Source organism: Phalangium opilio, unplaced genomic scaffold (assembly GCF_054372755.1).
Source record: "Phalangium opilio isolate 3A_F unplaced genomic scaffold, DU_Popi_V2 ptg000105l_1, whole genome shotgun sequence".
Classification (NCBI taxonomy): domain Eukaryota; kingdom Metazoa; phylum Arthropoda; class Arachnida; order Opiliones; family Phalangiidae; genus Phalangium; species Phalangium opilio.
The window spans coordinates 7,033,761-7,060,247 of NW_028324207.1; the positions used below are offsets into that span (position 1 = coordinate 7,033,761).

Below are 26,487 nucleotides of genomic sequence, written 5' to 3' on the forward strand. Positions count from 1 at the left end.
CTTTTCACGCGGACATTATTCCATAAAGAAGGGTTTTTAAGTTTTTGGCCGCCATTTAAAATGATGGCTACAAATCGAACCCGAAAGACCATTCAGCCCGTGTATAAATTAAAGGAAACCGGTGTACTAAATATTTGCGAATTCGGTTGAAACGCGCGGACTTTGTTGCATAGAGAAGATTTTTTACATTTTTTTTACGGTGCCATTTATTAAGATGGCGGCGGATTGGAAAAATCTTTCATAGTACGCGCCTACTACTTATGAGTAACAATCCCGCAAAGTTTCAGCCTTCTAGAGCAAGCGGTTTGGGCTGGGCGTTGATTATCAGTCAGTCTGTTAGTCAGTCAGGACTTTGATTTATATAGACACAGATTAAAGGTTTTAGAGAAATTAAAAGGTGTATAAGAATTCTCTTACATGATATACATAGAAATTTTATATTGAGCTAATTTTTGGGGCATTAAACAATATATAAATATTTTCAGACGAATCTAATAGACATAAATCCAGTAAAATATCGTATGCCACCATACTATGACATGTCTCTATTTAAAATAAGAAAACCAACTGTGGAATTCATGCATTCTTGCCATAGATTCGTCTCGTCTAAAAACACCACTTATAGCACGGGTTCAATAGGAAGCTTCAACAACATAAACACTTTCTCTGAAGGAGTAAGAATCGTGTTTGAAACCTCAACACAAAAATATTTTTTCTGTAATACCGGAGCCTCCGAAATGAACTAGGCCCATGCATGTCAAATTTTTTGTGGGGAAATATCCAGCTTGTTAAGGAAAATATTTTCACCATATATGTGTACGAGATGGCGCTTATATTACCGTTGTGAAAGGGTCTTCCTTAAATTATCGTTGATATTTTAGGGGTCAGTCATAAAATTTTTATGATTGAGAAAAGTTTAATCCTAAAATTAACGTAAATGTTTTTGGGGCTATTCACTTTTTACTGAATCTTTCGATTAGACTGTATTGATGACAACAAAATAAATTATTTTAATTAAAATAATTCAGTAAGAGTAATATAAACGTATACTTACAATCCGCGACCTTGGCCCAAATACTTAAGCAGTCGACAGGGTCACGGGGTTGAACTTTGTTTATTTTACGGTAATATAAGCGCCCCCAAGCTTAAAACCACGGCGAACTAAATTGGTTAAAAAAATATTCTCGCTTCGCGACACGCATGGGCCTAGTTCATTTCGGAGGCTCCGGTAATACTAGAAACTAAACTTAAAACATCATTCTCTTTTCTTTTTCAATTTTGTCAGGTTTGGATCGGGTTGATTTTTTCGTTTGCCTTCTTAACCTTGGTTGAGATAATTCAACGACGGATCAATGGAATTCAAAATTTGATCGTACCTTTCGCTTTAAACAAAGTGTTTCTGTACTACGGAGCCATATTAGGAAAAGGTAGGCCTAAACGTCTTCTTTAGAGTTGGTTTGGAAAAGTGGCACGGTGAGTTGGTATTACAGCACATTTTGTAGTGGTCGGCGTTTGGACAAGATAATCCACAGAATTTTGGTTAATCAGTTATCCATGAATAATAATCAGATAATTATTCATGATTACATTGTTTTATCTTTATCCATAATTTGAAATTATCCACGGGAAGTCTATGATTAATGCAAACAGATATTATCCTATCCAAATGCCGACCACTAACATTTTGTTACTTAATATTTCCTTGAACACTTCTTTGCACAGTTTAATGTGCACGAACGATAACGTGGTCGATCACAGATAACTGTAGGAGCTAAGAGCATGGTTTATCATTCTAAGACCTTTCAAGACTCCCACTCTATTCTCAAACTGCATCGCTTCTAGGTGTTGAGATCGTTATGTCTAATATGGTACGTCAATATGTTTGACTTTGTTCAACTAGGATTTGATATTCCGGCGTCTCAGGCAGTTCGCATTAGCGTGGGGCTTTTTCTCTTGATATGTGTGATTCTCATCAACTTGTTCAGCAGTTTCATGAAAGCCAATTACACCACTCAGAAAATTGAAAATGTCAACACAGTAGCAGACTTCATGAGAGTTCCGAACGTTTTGGGGGGTCCACAATATACAGGCTTAAGAAGAAACCCCGTTTGTTTTACGGTATGGTGTATTTTATTTACTTATACTTTAAGCATGGTTTTCACTTGGCGTAAATCACGACGTTTTCGCCCGACGTCAAGCGACAACCGAAAAAAACATAGTTACGCTGGACCAAAATTCCATTGAGTGTGGCGATATTAGTTTTCTATTGTTTCGGCCGCGTTAAACGTTAACGCTCAGCGCGAGCCAATCAGGAAGAAGCTTGAGTCGTGACGTCATTTTTGACCACGCGTGTTCGGAAGAGGAAGTCCGCGGTCCGCCATGTTTTTATTAACTTAATTCCTAATCGAGTCAGTTACTATTGCAAATCCCTGAGAATGCTGAAGGTCATTGCTGAAAGTTTTATTGAAGAGGTAAAACTAAACTATTAAAACTCGATGTTCATAATTAGTCTCTAAGGCCCAGTAGTAGAGTGTCTTACTATTGCGTGAGCGACCCGGGTTCGAATCCCGGCTGCGGCCAAAAATAATTTTAATTAAAATAAAATCTCTAACTGAGCTCAACTACCCCTATTGGTGGTTTGAGGTGCTATAGAGTTCCTTTTAAGCTAAAATCTAACGATAACGAAAGCGACAACCCCGGCCACTACTACTAATACTACTACAGCTACTATGGCTCGGGTCAAACTAAGAGCCTATCGTATACTACGATGTGGCTAAAACATTTAACGACCGTAGTCGTTCCTTTTTTTATTTTTTTAAAAAGCAAACGTGCTATATTGAGGGGTCTACCCCATTTTCCGGTACATTTATAGCGTTTTCCTTTCGGTCCTCGCGGAGCGCTCCCATGGAGGAATAAAACTAGGAGATCCTATTCTTCAAAAACAGTCTTTGACGAAGCTGAAAACTACTACTACCATTTTTATTGCTCCTTGGGAGCGCTCCGCGAGGACCCAAAGGAAAACGCTATTAGAGAACCAGCTTTCGTGGGCTGAATAAGTCACGCCTCGCTCTCGTGAAGTGAGATAAATAACATAATAACTTGAACTTTAAATTTTTTTCAGTACAATACTGACATAATCGATCTCTGCGAATTTATTGAAAGAAATCAAAGAATAGGGGCCAGGACAGGAAACCTCCTCACAGAGCCATATGTGATGTTTGCGGAAATAACAGGCATGATGTTACTTGATGAGCATAATTTCCCAGAATACAAAAAGTACAATAACAAGCTTCATCTTGGCTCGGCAGAGTATTTATGCGAACCGCTCGTATATATCACATATAACGCTCTACCACCAGAAGCTCTCAGGATCATAAACAGAAGGTTAGTTTTTAGAACTATAAGCAGAAGTAAGATGAGACTAGAAGTACAGAGCTCTAGCATTGGTAGTAGATCCTGGCACTTGTGAACAAATTTGAGGATTTTATGCCGCTTCCATCGCGCCTACACTAGAGAGTAAAAAAATTCGTCGAGTTCCAAAAACCTTCCCTACCCCCTTACCTTCAACCTAAAGCCGCGGAACACGGACGAAGCGGGTGCTTGAATCTAGTTCGGTCGTCTACCGCCACGAGCGTCTCACGTTTTGGACGGAAAATTCAGAAACCGCTACCAGAGGGCCAACCGTTGGTGTGTTATCAAGAATATTAATTCACTTTCGCCAAGTGAAGAATTTGGTTAGCTCAGTACTTCTAGTCTCATCTCACTTCTGCTATAACTTTAAACATAACCAAGTAATTATGGCACAACAATATTATATAACAAAACTTGCAGAGGTTAACGGTAATAGTTAGTATAGGGCGCTGTAGGTTAGCTGTGGCATAGGGGCTAGCCACCACCCCTCTATGTATTGTAAAGGGACCCACCTGTGAATAAGCCACAGGCTTAGTGTGGAAATCCCTTCGTATTATTATTATTATATTTATTAGACTGCGTTCATTCATGGAAACTAGTCAAGAAACTCCCATGCTTCGCTCCATTGATGGAGAATTCCTTTTGAAGGAACGAGCATCCGAAATTGAAGTTCACGCTATCACCTGGATGGAAATTCGAATGGCATTTACAATCTGGGCAGTAATGATAACAGTCGCTTCTGTCGTGGCCGCGTTCGAGTTTCTGACAATGTTCGCTTATCAATTACGTAGCACTCGAGGAATCGTTTTTCCAATGTAACGAACGTATTGATGAAATTCGAGCACATATTTAAAGAGAATGCGAGTTTACAATTTCATATCATATTTTTCCACGAAAGTGGTATTATATTACACTTTCATGTCTCTACTTTCAAAATATCAAGTTTTTAATATAATTGAACCAAAGTTTCTATTTTTAAAATCACGAAAACTCAGTTTCGATATATCAATAATTTTGTCTTGTTTAGCGTGTTCGCCCGTTTGATGACATCACTATGACGTGAGGGAAAAAAAGCGCGGGATTCCTATAGGCGTCTCGAGCTTCTCGCCAGTCTAAACTCTGGGTCTGATAGCGGAGAGAGTGGCACCATCTGACGTGAAAAATATATCTGTGACGTCGGCCTACGGGAAACGTTTTAGCCTTTCATAAAAAGTGGATTTCCAAAAACTTCACACGAAGCGTTTTCAAATGCATATTGCCAAATAACCAGAAATCCAAGAATTAAAAGCTTGATATTTTTGAATTCACAGAAATTAATTCTATCTTTTGCTATATAAATTGGAGGTTTTTCAAACGAAACTTCTCATTCCCTTTAAGTAAACGACTAGCGTGTAGCAAGCATAAATATTACGTTGACTGTTTGAAAAAAATTCACAGAAATGCAATCCAAGGCTCCAAGCACTTAATTAGAATTTCAAAATATCCTTTTGAAGCTTTACATTATAAACAGTTAACTTGGTAAGGGCGCTTTTCAGGTTTACAAAGAAATCAGGCCTTTGAGCAAAAGTTTCAAAATTTTGACATGCATTTTTTATGGGAAAATTTTCAATAGTAAGACAACTCTGGCCAACGTAACTAGATAACTATACGTTTGTTCGGTTTTAAAGCAAGTTTTTATGACAGAGCAAAGTTCAAATTGGTGCCTTTCTAAGTTTCTTTTATAACAGTGAAGTTTTAGTATGATTATTCAGATTTTAGAATTATATCTTATTTTGCTGGGATTTGCCCCCGCGCTGAAAATGCGCCGATGGTTGGACAGAATTTCGAACAAAGTGACGTAACGTAAGCGCACATTTTGCGTCTACAATAAAAATGATCGATGCTTTACTGGAAAAATGCTTAGGTATCCTAAATTAATAATTACAAATTAAACTTATGTTAAAGAATAAATGGTTAAGTATATTCTTGCATAATGATTAATAATCTTAGTAATGTTTAATATACATGTGATGTTAAGTAACTTGCATAATGAATAATGATTTTAGTAGTAGTGTTGTAGTTGTGTTGCTGTAAGACATTTTTAAAAGACAGTGGAGTATTTTAATGTGATAGGGCTTATTGGTGAAATGGTTACGCAACCTGAATAATCTAGGAAAGTGCTTTAATTATTGACGGTACAAACTTATAAAGATTAGAATTTCAACTTATGTGTCTTGTTAGCTTATTATATTTTCACAAAAATTAATACTAATTACGTGATTGGACTGGAACTATGCACCATTTAAATTCTCAATACCTTACCAAGAAGGAATTTACTATAAGAGGGCCTAAAAAGGCGTCCGGTGCGCGCGTGATAGTCGACAATCCCCCTCATGGGTGGGGGGGGAGGCTGGAAACCAAGGCGGGACTTAATATTTTATTTTACTCTATATTTTCCACCATCCAACTCTTTTACCTTTTCGTTAAGCCTTGGTTTGGTTTTTGGAACTCACGAAATCACAAGTATAGTACACTTGATTCGATTTAGAAACAACTATAGAACGAACGATTTTCACGTAGAGACACGTATTCAAAATCCATTAAGTTAGGTTCAAAACCTTTAACTATCATGTTAATGGCAATTAAAAACCATTCCCTAACCGTTTCAGCACCGCTGGCAGCCTCCATTTTCTGTTTACTTTGCTCGAGGTTTTTTTCTCTATTCGGAATACGTCAATCGCGTCTGTATGCCCTATCCCCAAGGGATCCAATAGGAAAGCGCAGAGCAATGACGGATATGAAAGGGGTGGGGCTTACTTGTCCACTAACACCGGCGTAAGAGTAGAAGCGTAAAATCTAGTGACTTAGGCATTCTTTAAGAAATTCCAAGGAAGTCTTTGGAAATCGTTTCTTTAGAAAATAATCCCAAGAGCTCCGTAGGGTTCCAAAGAAATTCCTTTAGAACTCTTAAGAAGATTTTTGTAAGGGGTATAACTCGGGCGTGTATGACCTTTGGTATAAGCTCGAATTCGTGAATAGCAACTACACAAAAAAGGCAAGTTTTAAAGCATGTTGTCAAGGTAAAAAAAACGTTATTGAAAAATTATCAGAAATATATACACGGCAAGGATAATGTTGAGAAGCCGAGGGTTCTGACATTCCCAAATATAAGTGTACGGGATTTCGCTATTTTGCCAAATATATAGTGATTTCTTCTCTGATTTCACGATTTCGCCAAAGATTTCGTGATTTTTTCTTGATTTCTCGATTTTGCCAAAGATTTCGTGATTTCATCTTTGATTTCACGATTTTGCCAAATATTTTGTGATTTCTTCTTGATTTCACGATTTTGCCAAATATTTTGTGATTTCTTCTTGATTTCACGATCTTGCCAAAGATTTCGTGATTTCTTCTTGATTTCACGATTTTGCCAAAGATTTCGTGATTTCTTCTTGATTTCACGATCTTACCAAAGATTTCGAAATTCCTCTTTGATTTCGTAATTTCGTGATTTCTTCAAAGATTTCGTGATACTGTGTGAAAGATTTCGGGATTTAGTGTAAATGTAGTCCACCTCGATTTTTACTAAATCCGAATGCGGATATCTGCAGAGAAGACAATTTAAACTTGGAAGAAATGCGAACAGACCTCAAAGATCTTAGGTTCTGAAATTGACTCATCATAAACTTTGAAAACGAAACTTGTATAAACACCGAGTGTAATATGTTCTAAAATAAATAAAGATATGCGGTCATACGAAATATTACAGTTTGAGTTTTAAAACATTTGTGTCCGAGCTAAATAACAAACATTTTAAAGGAATATTGCACGCAAAAATTTTTTTAATTACTCAGAGGAGCATTTGAAGAAATGAATATCGGGCATGGGAACCATGGATCCATCTTCAATATTAAGTACAAGCCCCTGAGCTATTGTTCATGACGTGTTCGAAGTTCCAATACATATTTTGCCAGATTAAAACCTTTTTCCGTGGGATTTCTGATATTTACTCACAGAATCTTAATTTCAACTATTTCTATATTTGCTTTCTATACAGGACGATATGGTTTGAAAAAAATATGATTTTTTAGCCTGTGTTAAACCGTGTCACTAGACTAGACTTTAATAAGTCAATAATGACTAGAAACTACAACGTGGCATAGACGTTTTCAGTAATATACTACCAGGGATAGATTTAATTTTAGAAGTAGGAATGGAGAACAGAGTAATCTGGGCGCGTGAAAGTCCCGGACCCCTTCCACGGAACAGAGGGGTATGAAAGAAGAGGCGGGTCATAGCGACAGAGGTAAAAAGAAATTATATATTTTTCGCCGTCCTCGTCCGCAACGTCATCAAAACGTAGTTTAAGTTAGCCAATAAGATAATTTAAACTTTTCGTTACGTGTTGGAGGGAGGGGCTCTATACTGGGTGGGCTATAAGTCGGACTGAAGTAAATACTAACCGTTCTCCATTCCTACTTCTAAAATTAAATCTATCCCTGATATGGTCGATGGGTACTTGGCTTCATGTTTAAATATGATGTTATTTTATGCATATATAAAAATTTAGCGAAGACATTTCCTTTAAACAATGGCGTTGACACTCTCAAAAGATTGCTTTCACTGAAAGATGATCATTATACAACAACAAATAAGGAGAAAAAATTGGATTCTTAAACGACTACGTGCTTGTTCGATCCCCGGGCCGAAGTAAAATGGAAATATGGGCGGAGTTAGGAGGTAAATAAACGCTTCATATAGATGTGAAAAGTAGTTTTGTCTAGTCAAGGTGGATATAGGCGATCGTTCTGTAAGGCTAAATCCAAATACAAGCTTGCGAAAGCAGGACAAATCTACTTTGGCCTAACATCGAAGCAGACATTTATAAAATTTTATCCCTTGGTTTCGGTCCCGAAAAAGTAAGTTATCATTAGCGTTTGAAATATTCGGTTCAATTACTGGTAGTCGAGCAATGAATTTGTAGAGGTATGCGGTTAACCGTTTCGATCGAATACCGCACCGAATAATTCGATCCGGTATTCGATAAGCCCATTTTTACTATTCGATACTAATATCGAATACCGAACTGATTATTCGGTTAAAGTTCGACTACCATAAATTTCAGTCCTTGGTACTCGAGAGACCCACTTTATTTTAAAAAATATTATCCCAGTTTTATTTGTCTCTTATCAAAAATTACCAGCAAGTGCCTAGGAAAATTTTACGAAATACTTGGCCACCAATGAGGAGAGGTATTTTGAAATTTAGGAGCATCTAATTTTTTTCTCCTTGCTTTGTATTAACTATTCGCGAATATTAGGGTTATTACCCGATTAATCGCGAATAGTTAAGCCTAGTATTCGCGAGTATTAGGGTTAACTATTCGCGAATACTATTATTAACTATTCGCGGTTAATAGGTTAGTAAAAAGTTTAGCAAGGCCTAACTATTCGGTATTCCATTTGGAATAAACTATTCGATTCGGTATTTGATAAGGAAAATTTTTGGTATTCGGTAGCCGGTTCCATACCCAAAAAGTGCTATTCGCACACCCCTTGAATTGAGTGTCTCATTAAAATTTCTGCTTGCGCAGGTCGCTGACATTTTTATTAATATGGAAAGTGTCGTTTATAACATTACCATACCGAGCATAAGCACATTGGAAAACATGGTAAGTTAAGATTACAATCATGTTTTTTTCTTGATTTCATTAAAACGTCCCTAAAAATATTATAATATCGCTGTAAATATACGATATATTACCAAGAAGGAATTTACTATAAGAAGGCCTAAAAAGTCGTCCGTTGCGCGCGTGATAGTCGACAATCCCCCCTCATGGATGGGGGGAGGCTGGAAACCAAGGCGGGACTTAATATTTTATTTTACTCTATATTTTCCACCATCTATCTCTTTTACCTTTTCGTTAAGCCTTGGTTTGGTTTTTGGAACTCACGAAATCATAAGTATAGTACACTCGATTCGATTTAGAAATAATTATACAACTATTTTGACGTAGGGACACGTATTCAAAATCCATTAAGTTAGGTTCAAAACCTTTAACTAACTTGTTAATGGCAGTTAAAAACCATTCCCTAACCGTTTCAGCACCAATGGCAGCCTCCATTTTCTGTTTACTTTGCTCGAGGATTTTTTTTCTCTATTCGGAATACGTCAATCGCGTCTGTATGACCTATCCCCACGGGATCCAATAGGAAAGCGCAGAGCAATGACGGACATGAAAGGGGTGGGTACCCCTTGTTTGGGAAGGGGGGTCAGGGACTTTGACGCGCGCCCAGATTACTCTGGTCTCAATTCCTACTACTAAAATTAATTAATCTAATTTGTTGTATTTTCTAGGATTTAATGATGCTACCCTACGAAAGAACAGTATTAAATTATATTTTTGAAAACAACAAACGTCTCGTATTAAAACGAAGTGGCATTGCACAGGTAAATACTGAAGCCTTATTTTCATTAATAAAAAATGTCTTCGTGGACAAAGACTTGAAAAAGTAAATGATAAGAAAACAAAATGGAATGACCGAAGCAACAGATATTAAACTTTTTCTTTAAAGACATGATTATAAAACATCAATTATTTGAAAAAAAATACTTATCTTCGTTTTTTTCACCAAAATTATATTTGCATTGTTTTCGAAAGACAGATTATTCATTCTATATATCCTTTGTGGTATTAACAGTTTTCGAATGAAAAGGATTAGAATAAATATCCGAGTATGGATATAGGTTATTTTTAAAGGTTTCTCTTTTCGAACTATAAGGCAAAACGTTGTTTAAAACGACTAAATTCAACCGAAGGAAGAAATTTTATCTTTCATCATGATTGACATTTTAAACGTCGCTTAAGGGTGCTTTGGTTTTGCGCCTGCATTTATTCGACCACGATTCAATTTGGGTCCCATTTTTTGGGTCGATGATTTAAAATGTTTTATAAATGAATCATTAAAATCTGGATAAAAGACATTATTAACAAAAAACCTTTGGTATATTATTGAGTGCGTGAGAACTGTTTTAAAAGTTGTGATTGAATTAGTTTGGTATGACTTCAACTCGCTATGAGGAACACATTGTAGAGCAAACGTATAACACGAAACACGTAAATGGACACCGACAAATGGTGGGCTGCGTATTTATTTCACTATTGGGCTTAGTTTCCAGTATTAAAACGCATGATAGGAACTGTTTCTATCATGGTCTACACTGGAAATCTAGCTGTAAATATAAACGATGTCGCATGTTTCTGTTATATAGTAAATCTTTGACACGAACCATTTTGAAAAGAATGGAAAATTTAATGATACAATATTTTTGGGCAAATGTAATTTTGGTGAAAAAAACGAAGATAAGTATTTTTTTTCAAATAATTGATGTTTTATAATCATGTCTTTAAAGAAAAAGTTTAATATCTGTTGCTTCGGTCATTCCATTTTGTTTTCTTATCATTTACTTTTTCAAGTCTTTGTCCACGAAGACATTTTTTATTAATATCTGTTCCTTCAGTCTTCATTTTAATTAAGATTGTTAAGAAACTGTGGCATTTTTAAAATCTGCACTAAGCACAAACATAAATATAGGGGAGCGTAAGCATAAGGGACCTAATATTGCAAGTTAGTGACTAATGCTTTCAGGTACCAGTTAATCAGTTATCACCAATGAGATTAATTTATTACTGAAAACATCAAATTTTCATAATAAAATTATTTTGGCCTTTCCTTATCCCCTGGCTTTGAGCATTAAAATATTTAAAATAACTCTGAGGATTATCTAGAAACATTTCTACTGATATTTCAAATTCAGAAGAATCAGAGTCATCGTTTTGAGTCTTTCAGATGACTGGCTTGGACTTATGTTGCTGGTATTTGGTTTTCGTTGTAGCAGTGTAACCAGGGATAAGGGAATTGAGATGGATTGCAAATGATGATGGGCGACCTGCGGCACCGTATCTCTCCCAATGTACCTCGCGCACGCCCCTACCCTTCGGTAGGCGATTGCTAAGTGCTGCCGCGTAGCGCCATTTTATTTGTATGAGAGCTAGCTTCTAATTTTAAGATAGAGGGGGCGCCCTTTACAATTTCATCCAGTACGACCCTACCTAACCGCTGAGGATGCTGGGAGGACTACGGTGCCGTAGGTGGGGGTACACAGGCAACGCTATAGGTATGGGGGTTTCCAATACAAGGTGTAACCAAAGAGAATATAGGGGAGGAGTGGAAAGAGGGGAAAATCTTGTTGCTCTTTTCTACCGCGCATTGCTTGTTGCTCTTTTCTACCGCGCATCTTCAATGCGCAGTACCGAGGCATTTCCGTTTGAGACATTTAACGGTATCGTAGGTGGCGCGACTGAGCCGGAAACTCCCTCGTACCACTAGTATAATTTAGGGGCAACAATGTAATTTAGCCTTGTGGAGCGGGGGATCTTCAACTCCTCCCCTATATTCTCTTTGGTGTAACTGAGACAAAGTTTCTTCCTGCAAGCATAGCCCACTCGATCCGCGCTCATGGACGCAAGCTGCTCGCGCTATATAATAATATTTGACCACGTCGTCTGCTAAACTTAGGAATTGAACAATTAAACTTTTTGAGTTAATGTCTGGACTCTGGTTACCTTTGCATTTTCTTTGTGGTCCCATGGTTTTATTTTTAAACTAGTCATTTGCCCTGTATCATTATTGTGTAAGAGACAGCCTGGCAGCCCCGTATTTGTTTACCCTGCCCATAGCCCACTCGATCACGCGTAACACTACGCAAGATGCAGAGCAGCGTCCGTGAGCATGGATCGAGTGGGCTATGCCCTGCCTGGCCAAGTCAGCTGACTTAGGTGAAATATTCATTACTTCTATGCGACTTAATTCTAGACATTCTTGAACGAATCATCTTGTGAAAATTTTATAAGCCAGGCTTCTGGCGCTGGGTTTTTTCCGAGCCAAATTTGCTTTTTAAATTTAAAAAAATTAATTTCAACCTTTTTTCCTCTCTTCAGAAATTTAATAATGATAGTGTGTTACATATTTATCCAAAATTTATATTAATTAATTAACACACTGTAATTTGTAATTTCGCGCTTGGAAGAGCCTGAATTAAAAATATTGATTTGGAGACAGGGATTAGTGATTGAATTGAATCTATCATTTATTTTACCAGCAAAAAACATATCTTCGTAGCGGTAACCCTTGTCTAGAAACCAGGGAATGAACTCTTCTGCGTAGTTTGAATTAATCTACTTTACACATCAAAAATGTATCTAATTTAAACAAAAAGGTTTATTCCAAATAGCGGTTATAAATAGTACTTAAAAACGCAACTGTTACCTAATAAAAATGATTGCAAGAGCCGGGATAAAAAACATTGGTTGGTTTGTTGACAGGGTTTAGTGATCGTGTGATTTAATTATTCAATTATATTACCATTAATTTAAACCAATAAAATGATCTACATAGTGGTTATCGGTGGCACCAAATATAATCTGCACAGTTATCGTTGGAAAAATGGCCATTGTTTACTGTTTTGAGGTTATGTTAGAATAAGCACTAAATAATTAAAATTTAAATTGTTAACGTATAAGAATTATTGGAAAAGCGTCATTTAAAAATATTGTATGATTTGGTGACAGGGTTTAGTGATAGTGTGATTGAATCTATCATTTATTTTACCAGTAAAAACGGTATGTTCGTAGCGGTAACTGTTGGCTGGTGGCAACAGTCAAAAACCAGGGAACGAACCCTTGTGCGTCTTTTGCATTAATCTACTTTAAACAACAAAAATTGATTTAATTTAAACAAATTACCTAATTAGCGGCTATCGTGGGCCGATGGCACCAGGTGAAACACCTTAAAACGTACGCTACACGGCCAATTGGTCTCTAGTCTCTACATACAATCAGCTGTATTTAAATTTTGACCGAGGCTTAGTGAAATCAGTCAATTTAAAAATTATCGGCTAAATCCTAAATTTAAATTCTTTTGTATTAAATTATAATAAGGTTTAACTTACGAAATTAAAATAAAATGAAGACGAATTAACCCCTTCTTTTATGTGAAAAGTTAAAAAATTCGCCTTAAGCTCGGCATAGCCACACGCGTTGTCTAAACAAAAATCTTCGCTCAGTCGCTCTATTAGCGGTAAAACAGCGTAAGTCCAACAGTACGTTTCTCTATGATTTTAGCTAGGATTAAACCACGTAAGTCCAACAGAATAAAAGGTCGTAAGTTTAAGTATGTGCTTAAAATACAAAAAGTAATACTTAATATTAATTGTTTTCAATAAAACTTCGAAAGGCACCAGAAAAATGTTCAACCTTTCATTTAAAACCATTTTCAGACCTATCGAATAAATAGTCTTCAAAAAATGCTCGAGTCAATTTGGCCATTTCCCATGTTATTCCTATGGGAAAATTTCCCTTTTTTTGCCAAAATGTCTTAACTTTTTTATGGAAATGAAAACCACCCTTAGCAACTTTATTTTCTATGAAGAAAACTAATAGAGGGATCTCTTTGAAATTTTAACCACATATTAAGGGTCCGAATTTTAGTTCAGTGGAATTTTTTCAAAGCAGTAACCATGATAGGAAAAAAGTTACATCGAATCAAAAAACCACCCTTATACATTAAACGCAGTATGAGGTCTTATCTAAGAGAGCAACCGCTCTCTCAGAATAGAAGCTAAAAATTCAGTTCTCGTTCCCAGCTTAGCTAGTTTTATTTATCGCGCTAGAGAAGAAAGGCTACATAGATTCGTTTCAAACAGATGGTTTTAAACTTATTACAAGTTAAAGTTTTTAGAAAAATTAAAAGGCGTATAAGAATTCGCTTACATGATATACATAGAAATTTTATATTGAGCTAATTTTAATTAATTCATTAAACAATATATAAACAGTTGCAGATGCGTCAAATGGAAATAAATCCAGTAACGTATCGTGTGCCACCACACAATAAGTCTCTATTTGAAAAAATTAAACCAACAGTAGAGTTCATGCATTCTTGCCATAGATTCATCTCGGATAAAAACATCACGTATAGCACGGGTTCAATAGGAAGCTTCAACGACATAAGCATCTTCTCTAAAGGAGTAAGAATCGTGTTCGAAACCTCAATCAAAAATATTTTCACTGTAATACCAGCAGGGTTGTTTGATTTAAATCAGTTTGATCAAAAGGAGATGATCTAAAAGGACATAGCTTTCCAGCCTAGGAATGAAGGTATTGTGTGTCAGGTTCTCTCTAACGAACGTCTCATCTCGAGTGTTCCTAAAACTAGATATCCCAAGGCTAGGCCGAAAGTATTTACTGTAGAGTAAATGGTAGTTGAACACCCAAAGTTTTTCTCTCCTAACATTTTTTCTCGGCGCCAACTAACATCAGCCGCGGAAAGCTGGGTCTCACTAAAAAATTCCACCCCCCTTAAAAAATGTACGAAACTTCAATTTTTGGATTGGAGGTTGGGTCCGCTTGTGGTGAGATCAATAAATCAATTAAAATCAAAAAAATCCGATTTAAATAAAAAAAATCGATTTTTTTTATTTTTTTGAAAAAAAAAACAAAAAAATCAACAACCCTGAATACCAGAAACTAAACTAAATTTTAAACAAAATAATTGCAAGTTACATAGTAAAGTTTACTTTCGTCGAAATTGTCTTTATCGTTAAGTTAAATCATCCTTCTCTTTTTACCTCTCCGAGTGACGTAGTCGCGGAGAGGTATTACATGGACGTGTGGGTGTGTCTGTCTGTCACACCCCACGTGACCGCGTTCGCAGTTTTCGTATCGGAGCAAACGTGTTCCCAATTCCCGGACTGCATTGACAGTTTACGAAAATTTGGAAAATTGTGTTTGTCTCCGCTGGATATTCTACTTGAGTTCCCACACCACCAGTTTTGGTTTTCGTCCACTCCACATGGACACTAGTCTGTACTTGCTGGCTTCCAAGCACTACCATTTTGTGTTCTTCGTCAATTTCACCCTGCCACCAGCTTCTATGCACCACCATCTTTAGGTCTTGGTCCATTCCACATGGACGCCAGTCAGTACATTCTGGCTTCTTTTCCTTCGTCATCGTTTGGATTCAAGAAATACGCGGCGAGCGGCTAGGGCTACGAGAAACGTCTAGCCTCCCAATGGCAGGGTTTCCACCATCAGTTCACGCGAATGCGTTTTTTATCTATTATTATAATCACAAGTAGAATAATCTTACACCAAGTTCCTATGTAAGATTTTTTGCCGCAGCCTCTGTGTCTGAAAGTTCTGACGTTAAGATTTTTAAAGTTCCCAACGGAGCTCGCGTGAATGGAGAGATAAAATTTCTAAAATATCGGCCACGACCGAGAACTAGCTTTTGAAGCAGCGCTCCACAGCGGTGGAGAGTGAAGTAAAACAGGCGGGGTTAATTTTTTATCCGAGTAAGTTCAAGCATGGAGGGTTCATCCAAGTGCACGGTGTTTGCGTTTTTTATGGCAACGGTGTATCGTGAGGAGTGCAAACGTTTTTAAAGAAAGCCGACGGAATTATATTTTTCTGGCACGGAAATACTCTGAGTTTGTTTTGAGAGCCTTTTATCCATTTCTAAATTAATACATTTACACCCGATTCGTTATTCGTAACTTGCTCCGCCATAACGTAAACTCCGATCGTCTTATAAGATATCCGTCTCTCAATTGGCTGAATAACTCACCACAAGCGGACCCAACCTCCAATCCAAAAATTGAAGTTTCGTACATTTTTTAAGGGGGGTGGAATTTTTTAGTGAGACCCAGCTTTCCGCGGCTGATGTTAGTTGGCGCCGAGAAAAAATGTTAGGAGAGAAAAACTTTGGGTGTTCAACTACCATTTACTCTACAGTAAATACTTTCGGCCTAGCCTTGGGATATCTAGTTTTAGGAACACTCGAGATGAGACGTTCGTTAGAGAGAACCTGACACACAATACCTTCATTCCTAGGCTGGAAAGCTATGTCCTTTTAGATCATCTCCTTTTGTTATAATGGAAACGAATCGTATATATATCCCAAAATTTTAAAAAAGCGGGCAAGAGGGGTACCCTTCAGTCCTTCACTTTAAACGTCAATATTAGCAAAGTTTCGAAAGATAATAGGAACAACTTTATTTTAAACGATTTAACTATTTTTAAAGTTATTTACTGGCGATTAAAATAATTAAAAATAATTATATTTAATTAATTATTTAAGATAAACTTATTTCTATGTAATGACATAAGTGAGAGTTTATATAGAACGAGTAATGAAGATTGCATCCGAATCGAAACACTACACGCATATCAAAGTTAATATAAAGCGAGTAGGATGATAAGATCTCTTACAAAACGATAACATTTCCTTTTTGCAGAATATTAAATGGAAATATTTTAAATATTTTTCGGCATTACGATTCTTTTAGTAGTTCTGTAGCTATAAAGCTCTGTTTCATCTCAATATTCCAAGAACATGTTTTGATATTAACATTTCAAATTTGGTGTTTACTTTTTAATTCAGCTTTTCTACATTTATATATAGTGTAAACGCAACTTTTAATTTCACTACTTCATATGGATTCTAATACTTTGTCTCTCCATAAGTGTTGAAGCGATTAGGCTTATGAAATAAGAGACCCTAGATTTAAACCAGAATTGACCTTGTTTCGTGTCCTCTTACAAGAGGTGTTAACGGTTCAGAGCACTTGAGCCGAAAGTTAAATACACACTCAAGTGATAGATATTAGGTCTTCATTAGAATTATGTTAAACGATTAAATCTTTACAAATGACCTTCTCATTATCCCGCCAATTTCCGGTTTTTCTCATTGGCAGGAGGACCCATGGACGAAGTAATACTGAAGAACCAATGGCAGCCCATTACTGCCCCCATAACTTGGCGACTAAACAACCAATGTAAAGCTTACTTCCCCCTTTTCAGCCCCAAAATGGAGGGGGTTATGAAAATGAGGAGTCAAATCCCGGAAAACGCTAGCGCCATCTAGACAAAATAAGACGTTAGCTGCTTCCCTCGTTAGAACGTTGATTCCCCCACTATACGGTTTGCTACTATCTGCCGCTAGAAGGCGAATTAACAAGTATATTTCAACTTTCTCCCTCGGCCATCCGTCCTTCAGTATTGGTTCGTCCATGGTGGACCTGTGTTTGGAAAGTAACTTCGTATCGACTCGGAGAGGTTTATTTTGGTTTCCCAACTTGTTTTTTTAAATTTTGTCAGGTTTGGATCGGGTTGATTTTTTCGTTTGCCTTCTTAACCCTGGTTGAGATAATTCAACGACGGATAAATGGAATTCGTAATTTTATTGTACCTTTCGCTTTAAACAAAGTGTTTCTGTACTACGGAGCCATATTAGGAAAAGGTAAACGTCTCCTTTAGAGTCGGTTTGAGAAAGTGGCATGGCGAGTTGGTATTACAGCACATTTGGTTACTTTATTTTTTCTTGAACACTTCATTGCACAGTATGATGTGCACGAATGATAACGTGGTCGATCACAGATAGCTGTAGGATCTAAGAGCATTGTTTATCATTCTAAGACCTTTCAAGTCTCACACTCTATTCTGATTCTCCAACTGCATCGCTTCCAGGTGTTGAGATCGTTGTGTTTAATATGGTACGTCAATATGTTTGACTTTGTTCAACTAGGATTTGACATTCCGGCGTCTCAGGCAGTTCGCATTAGTGTGGGGCTTTTTCTCTTAACAACTGTGATTCTCATCAACTTATTCAACAGTTTCATGAAAGCCAATTACTCCGTTCAGAAAATTCAAAACGTCAACACGGTAGCAGACTTCATGAGAGTTCCAAACGTTAGGGGGGGCCCACAATATACAGGCTTAACAAGAAACCCCGTTTGTCAAACGGTATGGTGTATTTTATTTACTTATATTCTAAAAGCTATTTTCACCTCTCCAACTGGAGAGGTTCTGTTTTCGACGTTTCTGGATGCGTGTCTGTTGTTACTCCTCCCAGGGGACCGCGTTTGCAGATTGCAAATCAAAGCTAATGTGTCGTGAACTTTAAATTTTTTCAGTACAATACTGACATAATCGATCTCTGCAACTTTATTGAAAAAAATAAAAGATTAGGGACCAGGACAGGAAATCTCCTCACAGAGCCATATGTTGTGTTTACGGAAATAACAGGCATGATGTTACTTGATGAGCAGTATTTCCCAGAATACAAAAAGTACAAAAACCGGCTTCATCTTGGCTCGGCTGAGTATTTATGCGAACCCCTCGTATATATCACATATAACACTCTACCACCAGAAGCACTCAGGATCATAAACAGAAGGTTAGTTTTTTAGAACTATAACATTGAACATAAACATGTAATTACAACACAACAATATTATGTTTATTAGACTGCGTTCTTTCGCGGAAACTAGTCAAGAAACTCCCATGCTTCGCTCCATTGATGGAGGATTAGCTTCTAAGGAACGAGCCTCCGAAAATGAAGTTCACGCTATCACCTGGATGGAAATTCGAATGGCATTTACAATCTGGGCAGTAATGATAACAGTCGCTTCTGTCGTGGCCGCGTACGAGTTTCTGACAATGTTCCATTATCAATTACGTAGCACTCGAGGAACCATTTTTCCAATGTAACTAACATAACGTTTTGATGAAATTCGAGTACATATTTAAGTAAACGACTAGCGTGTAACAAGCATAAATATTGCCTGCTTTGACTGTTTGAAAATAATTCAAAGAAATACAATCCAAGGCTCCAAGCACTTAATTAGAATTTCAAGATATCCTTGTGAAGCTTTGTGTTATAAAAAGTTAACTTGGTAAGGGCGCTTTTCAGGTTTATAAAAAACAGGCCTTTAGAAAAGTTTCAAAATTTTGACATGCATTTTGTATGGGATAATTTTCAAAATTAGGCCAACTCTGGCCAACGTAACTAGATAACTATACGTTTGCTAGGTTTTAAAGCAAGTTTCTATGGCAGAAAAAAGTTCAAACTGGTGTCTTTCTTATTTTTGTTGAGAATAATTATGTTAAAGAGTGTTTATTTAGTTATTATCTTGTCTTATTGGGATTTGCCCGCGCGCTCAAAATACGCCGATGGTTGGACAGAATTTCAAAGTGACGTAACGTAAGGGCACATTTTGCGTCTACAATAAAAGTGACTGATGCTTTACTGGAAAAATGCTTAGGTATCCTAAATTAATAATTTCAAATTAAACTTATGATAAATATTCATGTGTTAAAGAATAAATGGTGAAGTATTCTTGCATAATGATTAATAATTGTAGTAATGTTTAATATACATGTGTTATTAAAATAATGTTAAGTAACTTGCATAATGATTAATAATTGTAGTAATGTTTAATATTCATGTGTTATTAAAAAATTTTTTAAGTAACCTGCATAATGATTAACAAATTGTAGTAATGTTTAATATACATGTGTTATTAAAAATTTGTTAAGTAACTTGCATAATGATTAATAATTGTAGTAATGTTTAATATTCATGTGTTATTAAAAAATTTTTTAAGTAACCTGCATAATGATTATCAAATTGTAGTAATGTTTAATATACATGTGTTATTAAAATATTGTTAAAGGGTGACAAGCAGCAAAATCAAAAAAACTGAGATTTTGTGCCTAAAAGGTAGAGCAGAAAAAATTATCCAAGAAAATATATACTTTTAGTACATTCAGAATACGTTTTATAGTCGCAAAATTGCAAAAACCAAAATTGGCAAAATTTAAAGTCTGACAAATTTCTGGGGGCCTCTATTTTAAATAGAGGCCCCCCCCCACGCGCCAGCGATTAGAGACAATGGAGATTCTCGTTCCGATTTCCCGCGCTTATTGCCTTGAGCGCGTGACTACAGAGGGCGACTGGGCGTTGACGGGTCACGGGTGCGAACTGCGAAGCGTTTTTTTTTCTCCGAAAAAATGGCGAATGTTTCGTATTACGAATCATCGAGTACGTCGGAAGATAATTCGAATATATCGGAAGAAGATGAGGATTTTGACAGTGATACGGAAAGAAATGTGAATATTAGCGATGCCCATCGGATTAAAGGCATTTTGCCTTATCAATTTGAACCCTTAGAAAGCTCTGATTCGGAAAACTCTAGCCAAGGCTCAAGTAATGACAGTAGTGTAGAGGGAGGGAATGGACCAGAAAACGAACGTTTAGGAAACAGTGATTGGTAAGAATTTTGTTCGGAGTGTTACGGAGGGGGAGTTGTTACGGAGGGGGTTACAATATATGAATTTATCTGAATAAATAAATGAAATGTAAGGTGTCAATGTGAAAACTGTGTAGTCATGGCAACGGAAGCAGAAAGTAAATGTTGTTGGGATTACGAATTGGTGGCTGCTAAAATACAACCAGAAACATGTTGCGTTACAAGGAATGGGGCTTTTCACAATATTTGCCTCAATATGGATGCTTTAGAAGTTGCCTATTACCACTATTGCAGCCGTCATAGAAATGCAAGAAACCCGGAGGTAGAAGATATACATAAGTGAGTAAATACGTAGAAGTTTCTAAGAAGTGATTCTAACTGAAACTTTCGTTTTTTTAGAAAGTACCGTTATGTTGCTTATCGCCAATTTGTTCGCTGGGTATGGCATAAACTTGGGAAAAATATCAGGAGACCTCTCCCCAGTTGTGTTAGGGAAAAAATTAAGTCAACATTTCCATCTGAAATTTATTGTGGATTTAAATATCCCCGTTACTAATTCTTAAAACATTAAATGGTCTTTTATAAACATAAAAAAATTTGATCGGGTTAGTTTTCTTTGGATAAATCTAACATTTCATCCTCTCGGTTTCCATATCGGGATCTGAAATTATTCACAGCCTCTTCTTTCGACACCCTGGTGCACGAAGCTGCGAGAGTTGGAAATTTCGCATAGTTTTCCCTGGAAGCAGCACCGTGATAACTAGATACAGTTTCCATTTCAGAAAACACTGCTTTCATGAGAGTTTCTACATATTCAAAAGTACTAGCAACTTTAATGGCTTTCAATGAGTGTTCTCCACCTTTTGCTTTTGGATAAACAACCTGCCATCGGAGATTTCCAGATTTTGTCACAGCTTGTGGTTTTTGACTGTTTTCGTTGTAGTGCATAACAGCCAAAACCAACCTGCTATTCATACCTCGATGAGAGAAATGTGTTGATTTTGGAGCAAAATGATTCACAACACTGTGGTATACTTCTATGGAAGAAGTCTGCTCGTAAGGTGATAACTGGCGAATGTCTGGTAGAAGTTTTCGAGCTTTTTTTTCCAACTCTACGTATGCCGGGCTGTCTTGAACTAACCATTTCCTTGGTCTTTCTTCACTTAGATCTCCATGCAAACAAGCATTGAAGGGTTCCTCGTGACCACTGTGTTTATCCGCGACGTGGTTGAGCATGGACATCCAAATAGCTTCCATTAATTTCAAATCCCCTTTGCTCTGTTTCACCAACCAGTATATATGGTTTTTTATACTAGCAATCCATTCTCTAAGAATAGCGTATTTTTTTCTTTTTCCAAGTTCTTTTAATTGATTTCCAAAACCTGAAAATTTTTAACAGGATTTATATGTGAACTCTTTAATTCATCATATTGTACCTTTAGCCACGTGCCAGGTGTCAAAGTAGTGCTTGATATCTGAACGGTGATCCCGTAAATAAGCCCTTATTGCTCTGTGACGATCTGTCACCAAAATTGTCACATTTAAATTTTTCTCTTTCAAAAACTTTAGTCCTCGGATTAGACCTTCTTTTTCCATGTATCCACTTCCCCCAACCTCGTTTGACTAAAAAATATAGATTTTAGATTTAATTTTTAATCCTCAAAGATAAAATTTATAGAAGATCGGTGTGATATACAGCATGGGAGGTTTTGGGGGTCGTCCGAAAAGGTAGATTTTGAAATGATATTTTCAAATGGTATATTTGTTTTCCCAAAATCTAGGCCTATGGCCATGAGATAATTCCGAATCTACTCAAACCTGATTAGTGATAAAAATGGAAAACCTACTTGAACCAGTTCAAAGTGTATAATTTTATTGTGCTTGGTGTCTTGAAAGCTGTAACTTCCATATTTAGCACTAAATCCAGGTGAATCCGACCTTCCATCAGCAGCAATTATTAGAGGTTGACCCAGCAGATCACGAAACATTTTTTCCTGTTCAGTTTTCCAAACCTAAAAATGTTTGAGCATTCAACATTATGCTACAAATTAAAACTTTTGCCAACTTACTCGTTCAACTGCGGGGAATAAATATGCTTTTTGAATTCTGAAGTACGTGCTTGGACTAAAAGCTTGAATACCAACAAACGATAAAAGCCTCAAAATTTTCGTACTGCAAGATCCCGTGAAGAGTATGGCTGCTGATAATAATATATTTCCGAGTATTCTTTTGTTTGAGCTATCTTCATTTGTCCAGTTAAAAACATGCCCACAGTCAGAACGTATACAAGTAGCGGTAACCCTTACTAGGGTACCTTTCACTCTAACAAATAACGAGCATGGTGATAGGCATATAAAACATAGCTTGAACAACTGTAGCAGACAAGATTCAAATACTATGAATTTCCTTTCGTTAGCTGGATGAGACTCCGTACTAAATTCAACACTAAAAATATAGCATAATGAATTAGTAAAAAATAAGGGTAAAGACCAACATATATGCATAACTATTTATGACTTCGCCCGCTTAATTCTACGGTTGAAACCCTAATGATTATTACATACTCATTCAATGAGTCTTGATTCATCTCAGAAGGAATGTAATCTGCATCGAAATTGGGATTTGGTTGGGATTCAGCAGAATCTACTTCACTTTCAAGTGGAGTAGATTGGTGAGTGGGTGCGAAATTTGTTTGAGTTGCCACATCACTTGTAGTTTTTATTATAAATGTTTGACATGCTATAATAGGTGTAGACGTAATGAGTCCCAACTTACACATTTGCGTAAAACTACTCACCTTTACTTTTCAACATCAATCCTCCATATTTTAATGTTTGTGTTGTTACATGACAGCCTTTTCGCTTTAAATTTACTTGGCAACCTTTATTTTTTACGGCAAATTCAGTCTGAACACCTTGGCTAATATTACCTTCAATATGTGGTTCCTCGGTAACATTGCTAACGTTATCATGCACAGTATCATTGAGTGATGATTCTACTTGGGAAATTTCGCATGTTGCCTCCTATGACAAGCTATCATTAATTAGGTGATACATACACTGTACTGTATGTACAATTTCCACGTAAGAATTCTCACCTCAACTCTTGGCCTTTTTACAAGCCCAAACGGCTCCCCTGAGATTGCACTATCTGAAGATGAAGTGGCGCCAACATTACATGGAATCACATTTTTATTCAAACGGAATCGTTTTTCTGCCTTCTTGCTAAAGTCATTACTTTGAAAATGTTTTGAGCAAATTAGGGAATTTTTGCCAGGTGTCCAACCAGCTGACTTATTTGTTGCTAAAATCCATTGTTGGCGCAAGGCTTCATCCTCTGGAAACGCGTGAAAACCGAAAGTACCATCTTTGTTCTCACTGCTGCTATTACAGCCCACAACAACACAATTCTTAGTATTAGGCATTGCAGTTCGGATTTGATAAGAAAAGTGCTAGTTTGTAAAAAATACGGTAACAACCGCGAAATTTATAAAATAAATCTCCGTGCATACGGTTATGGCGCGCCTAAAACCTCTATACTACCGAAGACGAAGACGGTAAGACCCGGCCTGCCGATCGCGAGCGCTCGCGCTCTCGAGAGGGCGAAACATTTGCTTTTTTACGCGCCAGAAATAGTTTTAAGCCACGCCCCTAAATTGAAAATTTGAATTTCGCCGGGAATTTTTAGTGTAAAAACGGTGTTTTGTATTTCTTATTGTGAAAAAACGACTGAATATTTTTAAGTGAAATTTTGTATGAGCACGTTTTACATCATTCCTCACCAAAAAAAATAGGTTTCAATTAAATTTAATTTTCTGCACCTCCCCCTTTAAGTAACTTGCATAATGATTAATAATTGTAGTAATGTTTAATATTCATGTGTTATTAAAAAAATTGTTAAGTAACTTGCATAACGATTAAAAATTGTAATAATGTTGTAGTTGTGTTGCTGTAAGACATTGTTAGGAAACAGTGAAGTAAACTTGGTATTTTAATGTGATGGGGTTTGTTGGTGAAATGGTTACGCAACCTGAATAATCTAGGAAAGTGCTTTCTTATAGAAAGATTAGAATTTCAACTTACGTGTCTTGTTACTTTCTTACATTTTTACAAAAATTAATACTAATTACGTGATTGGACTAGAATTACTTTCATTGCGAGAAGCACTTTTTTTGCAACTGCTACAAGCACCATTTAAAATCACATTACTCTCTTTTTATTAAAATTAAGATACTTTTTGGAACACCCTGCCAACAAATTGCGGAAAGAGCTTGGCATTATTTATATTTAACAGCAAATTTGTGACAAATCTATTATTTATCAAAATCAAATTGTGGCTATAATACGATATAACTTGTAACTCTGTGGATAACTCACGAGTACGGATAATAGTAATAAAATGACGTGGATAATGGATAAATAATTCCAAGCTCTATTTGCTGATAAGTATTAATTTTATTGTTAAACCATTTTAGTTCAGTTTAATTCAGATCGCGCTTTCACTTGGAAACTAAATTGGTTTTTTTACGCTTGGTGAGACGAGTGTAAAAATAGTGTTACATACCAGCTGCATTGACAAGGTGGCGTGCCCGTAAGGTTCCTTGGTCGGTTTCGACGGACCAGAATCCATCACTGTTCAATTTGAGAGCAGTCACTGGTGTTTTTTGATAGATTTGGGCCCCGTATTTTCTGGCACCTTTAGCCAACGCCATGGTCAACGAGTAAGGGTCGATATGACCGTCTGATGGATTATATAAACCTCCCAGAATCTGTCCGAAAAAAGTACTGATCAAAAAAAAAGTCGGCTAAAAAAATATTGACTAATGACTTAACGCTGAGCGTTTCTGCACAGTTGGACTTTTTATATTCTTAATTGTCCCTTCTCTAAAGCAGCTTGGCTGGGTTTAAAATTTCCTTGAACTAAATCAAGGATAGATTTAATTTTAGAAGTAGGAATGGAGAACGGTTAGTATTTAATTCAGTCCGACTCATAGACCACCCAGTATAGAGCCCCTCCCTCCAACACGTAATGAAAAGTTTAAAATATCTTATTGGCTCACCTAAACTACGTTTTGATGACGTTGCTGACGGGAAAGGCGAGAAATGCGTAATTCCTTTTTACCTCTGTCGCTATGACCCCGTCTCTACTTTCATACCCTCCCGTCCCGTTTAAAGGGGTCCGGGATTTTGAGGCGCAGATTACTGTGTTCTCCATTCCTACTTCTAAAATTAAATCTATCCCGGACTAAATCGACGCGAAGACCTATTATTTACCTTATGAATGTTTTTCCCAATGTTTATGAAGTTGCTAGTATATCTTTTAATCGATTATAAATATATCAAGGTGGTTAAACTAAACTCCTAGAGACAGTAAGGTTACTTGTAAGTTAATAATTACAAATTACTAAAAACTACCAACATATTATTAGTTTTATCTTTGTACCCTATTTACGATTTTTTGACGAGTTGTTAACGTCTATCTAAATACACAAGTGCCTTCACTTTTTCTTGTACGCTACAAACTTATAAAGATCGTTTTTGTTTGAAAGTATTATTGCTTTGAAAATAAATGTCAGATTGGCCTACCGTTACTATCTCCTTTTTCTTTGCTTTTGCTAAGTGCAGATTTTTAAAACTTAACACCTTCTCAACAAACTTAACTAAAATGAAGACTGAAGGAACAGATATTAACAAAACTGTCTTAGTGGACAAAGACTAGAAAAAGTAAACGATAAGAGAAGAAAATGGAATGACCAAAGTCCAGATATTATAATTTTTCAGTTTAATGACATGATTATAAAACATCAATTATTTAAAAAAAATACTTATCTTCGTTTTTTCACCAAAATTCTATTTGCCCAAAATATTTTATCATGAAATTTCGAAAAATGAAATAGTCGAAAGAGCACGTGTGAAGACTGACTATTAACATGAAGGGGTAATTATG

The 26,487-nt window shown here is 36.5% G+C and overlaps 6 protein-coding genes across 18 annotated transcripts in view; 3 read left to right on the forward strand and 3 right to left on the reverse strand.

Moving 5' to 3' along the window:
• LOC149629045 (uncharacterized) overlaps positions 1-13,770 on the reverse strand; it is a 55,756-nt gene extending 41,986 nt beyond the window's left edge. Inside the window, exons 1-5 of one of the 8 annotated variants that reach the window (XM_089851427.1) lie at positions 13,402-13,770; positions 13,196-13,291; positions 12,720-12,910; positions 12,550-12,652; positions 12,246-12,483 (exon numbers count right to left, since the gene is read on the reverse strand). The gene's annotated coding sequence lies outside the window, so the exon portion shown is untranslated. The other 7 variants (XM_089851425.1, XM_089851428.1, XM_089851426.1 and 4 more) reach the window with 7 other exon arrangements.
• The window catches only part of LOC149629046 (dimethylglycine dehydrogenase, mitochondrial-like), a 75,439-nt gene that overhangs the window by 22,176 nt on the left and 26,776 nt on the right, over positions 1-26,487 (reverse strand). The window contains exon 5 of the mRNA XM_089851420.1: positions 25,105-25,309. Within this exon, the coding sequence (XP_089707546.1) occupies positions 25,105-25,309 (205 nt within the window). The remainder of the gene's footprint in view (positions 1-25,104; positions 25,310-26,487) is intronic.
• On the forward strand, positions 1,585-5,608 carry LOC149629047 (uncharacterized). Of its 2 annotated transcripts, XM_089851422.1 has the most exons (4): positions 1,585-1,868; positions 1,924-2,118; positions 3,122-3,384; positions 3,987-5,608. In XM_089851422.1, the coding sequence occupies exons 1-4, from the start codon at positions 1,857-1,859 to the stop codon at positions 4,228-4,230; spliced, it is 714 nt and encodes a 237-aa protein (XP_089707548.1). In that variant the 5' UTR covers positions 1,585-1,856; the 3' UTR covers positions 4,231-5,608. The 2 variants fall into 2 exon arrangements, with proteins under 2 accessions (XP_089707548.1, XP_089707547.1); XM_089851421.1 differs by having other exon boundaries at positions 1,860-2,118.
• LOC149629048 (uncharacterized) lies at positions 8,886-17,767 on the forward strand. Its single transcript, XM_089852027.1, has 4 exons — positions 8,886-9,061; positions 9,748-9,840; positions 14,287-14,478; positions 17,609-17,767. Exons 1-4 carry the CDS (start codon positions 9,005-9,007, stop codon positions 17,765-17,767), a joined length of 501 nt encoding a protein of 166 aa, XP_089708153.1. The 5' UTR covers positions 8,886-9,004.
• Positions 20,253-21,137, forward strand: LOC149629049 (P2X purinoceptor 7-like). The gene is made up of 3 exons (XM_089851407.1): positions 20,253-20,562; positions 20,656-20,880; positions 20,941-21,137. Exons 1-3 carry the CDS (start codon positions 20,303-20,305, stop codon positions 21,095-21,097), a joined length of 642 nt encoding a protein of 213 aa, XP_089707533.1. The 5' UTR covers positions 20,253-20,302; the 3' UTR covers positions 21,098-21,137.
• Positions 21,048-24,371, reverse strand: LOC149629050 (uncharacterized). Of its 5 annotated transcripts, none has more exons than XM_089851405.1 (8): positions 23,779-24,371; positions 23,639-23,691; positions 23,339-23,564; positions 23,106-23,280; positions 22,611-22,986; positions 22,389-22,553; positions 21,978-22,164; positions 21,048-21,923 (listed from the first exon to the last, which is right to left on the reverse strand). In XM_089851405.1, exons 1-8 carry the CDS (start codon positions 23,963-23,965, stop codon positions 21,148-21,150), a joined length of 2,145 nt encoding a protein of 714 aa, XP_089707531.1. In that variant the 5' UTR covers positions 23,966-24,371; the 3' UTR covers positions 21,048-21,147. The 5 variants fall into 5 exon arrangements, with proteins under 5 accessions (XP_089707531.1, XP_089707530.1, XP_089707529.1 ...); XM_089851404.1 differs by having other exon boundaries at positions 21,978-22,061; positions 22,125-22,164; positions 23,639-24,371; XM_089851406.1 differs by having other exon boundaries at positions 21,189-21,347; positions 21,424-21,923; positions 23,639-24,371.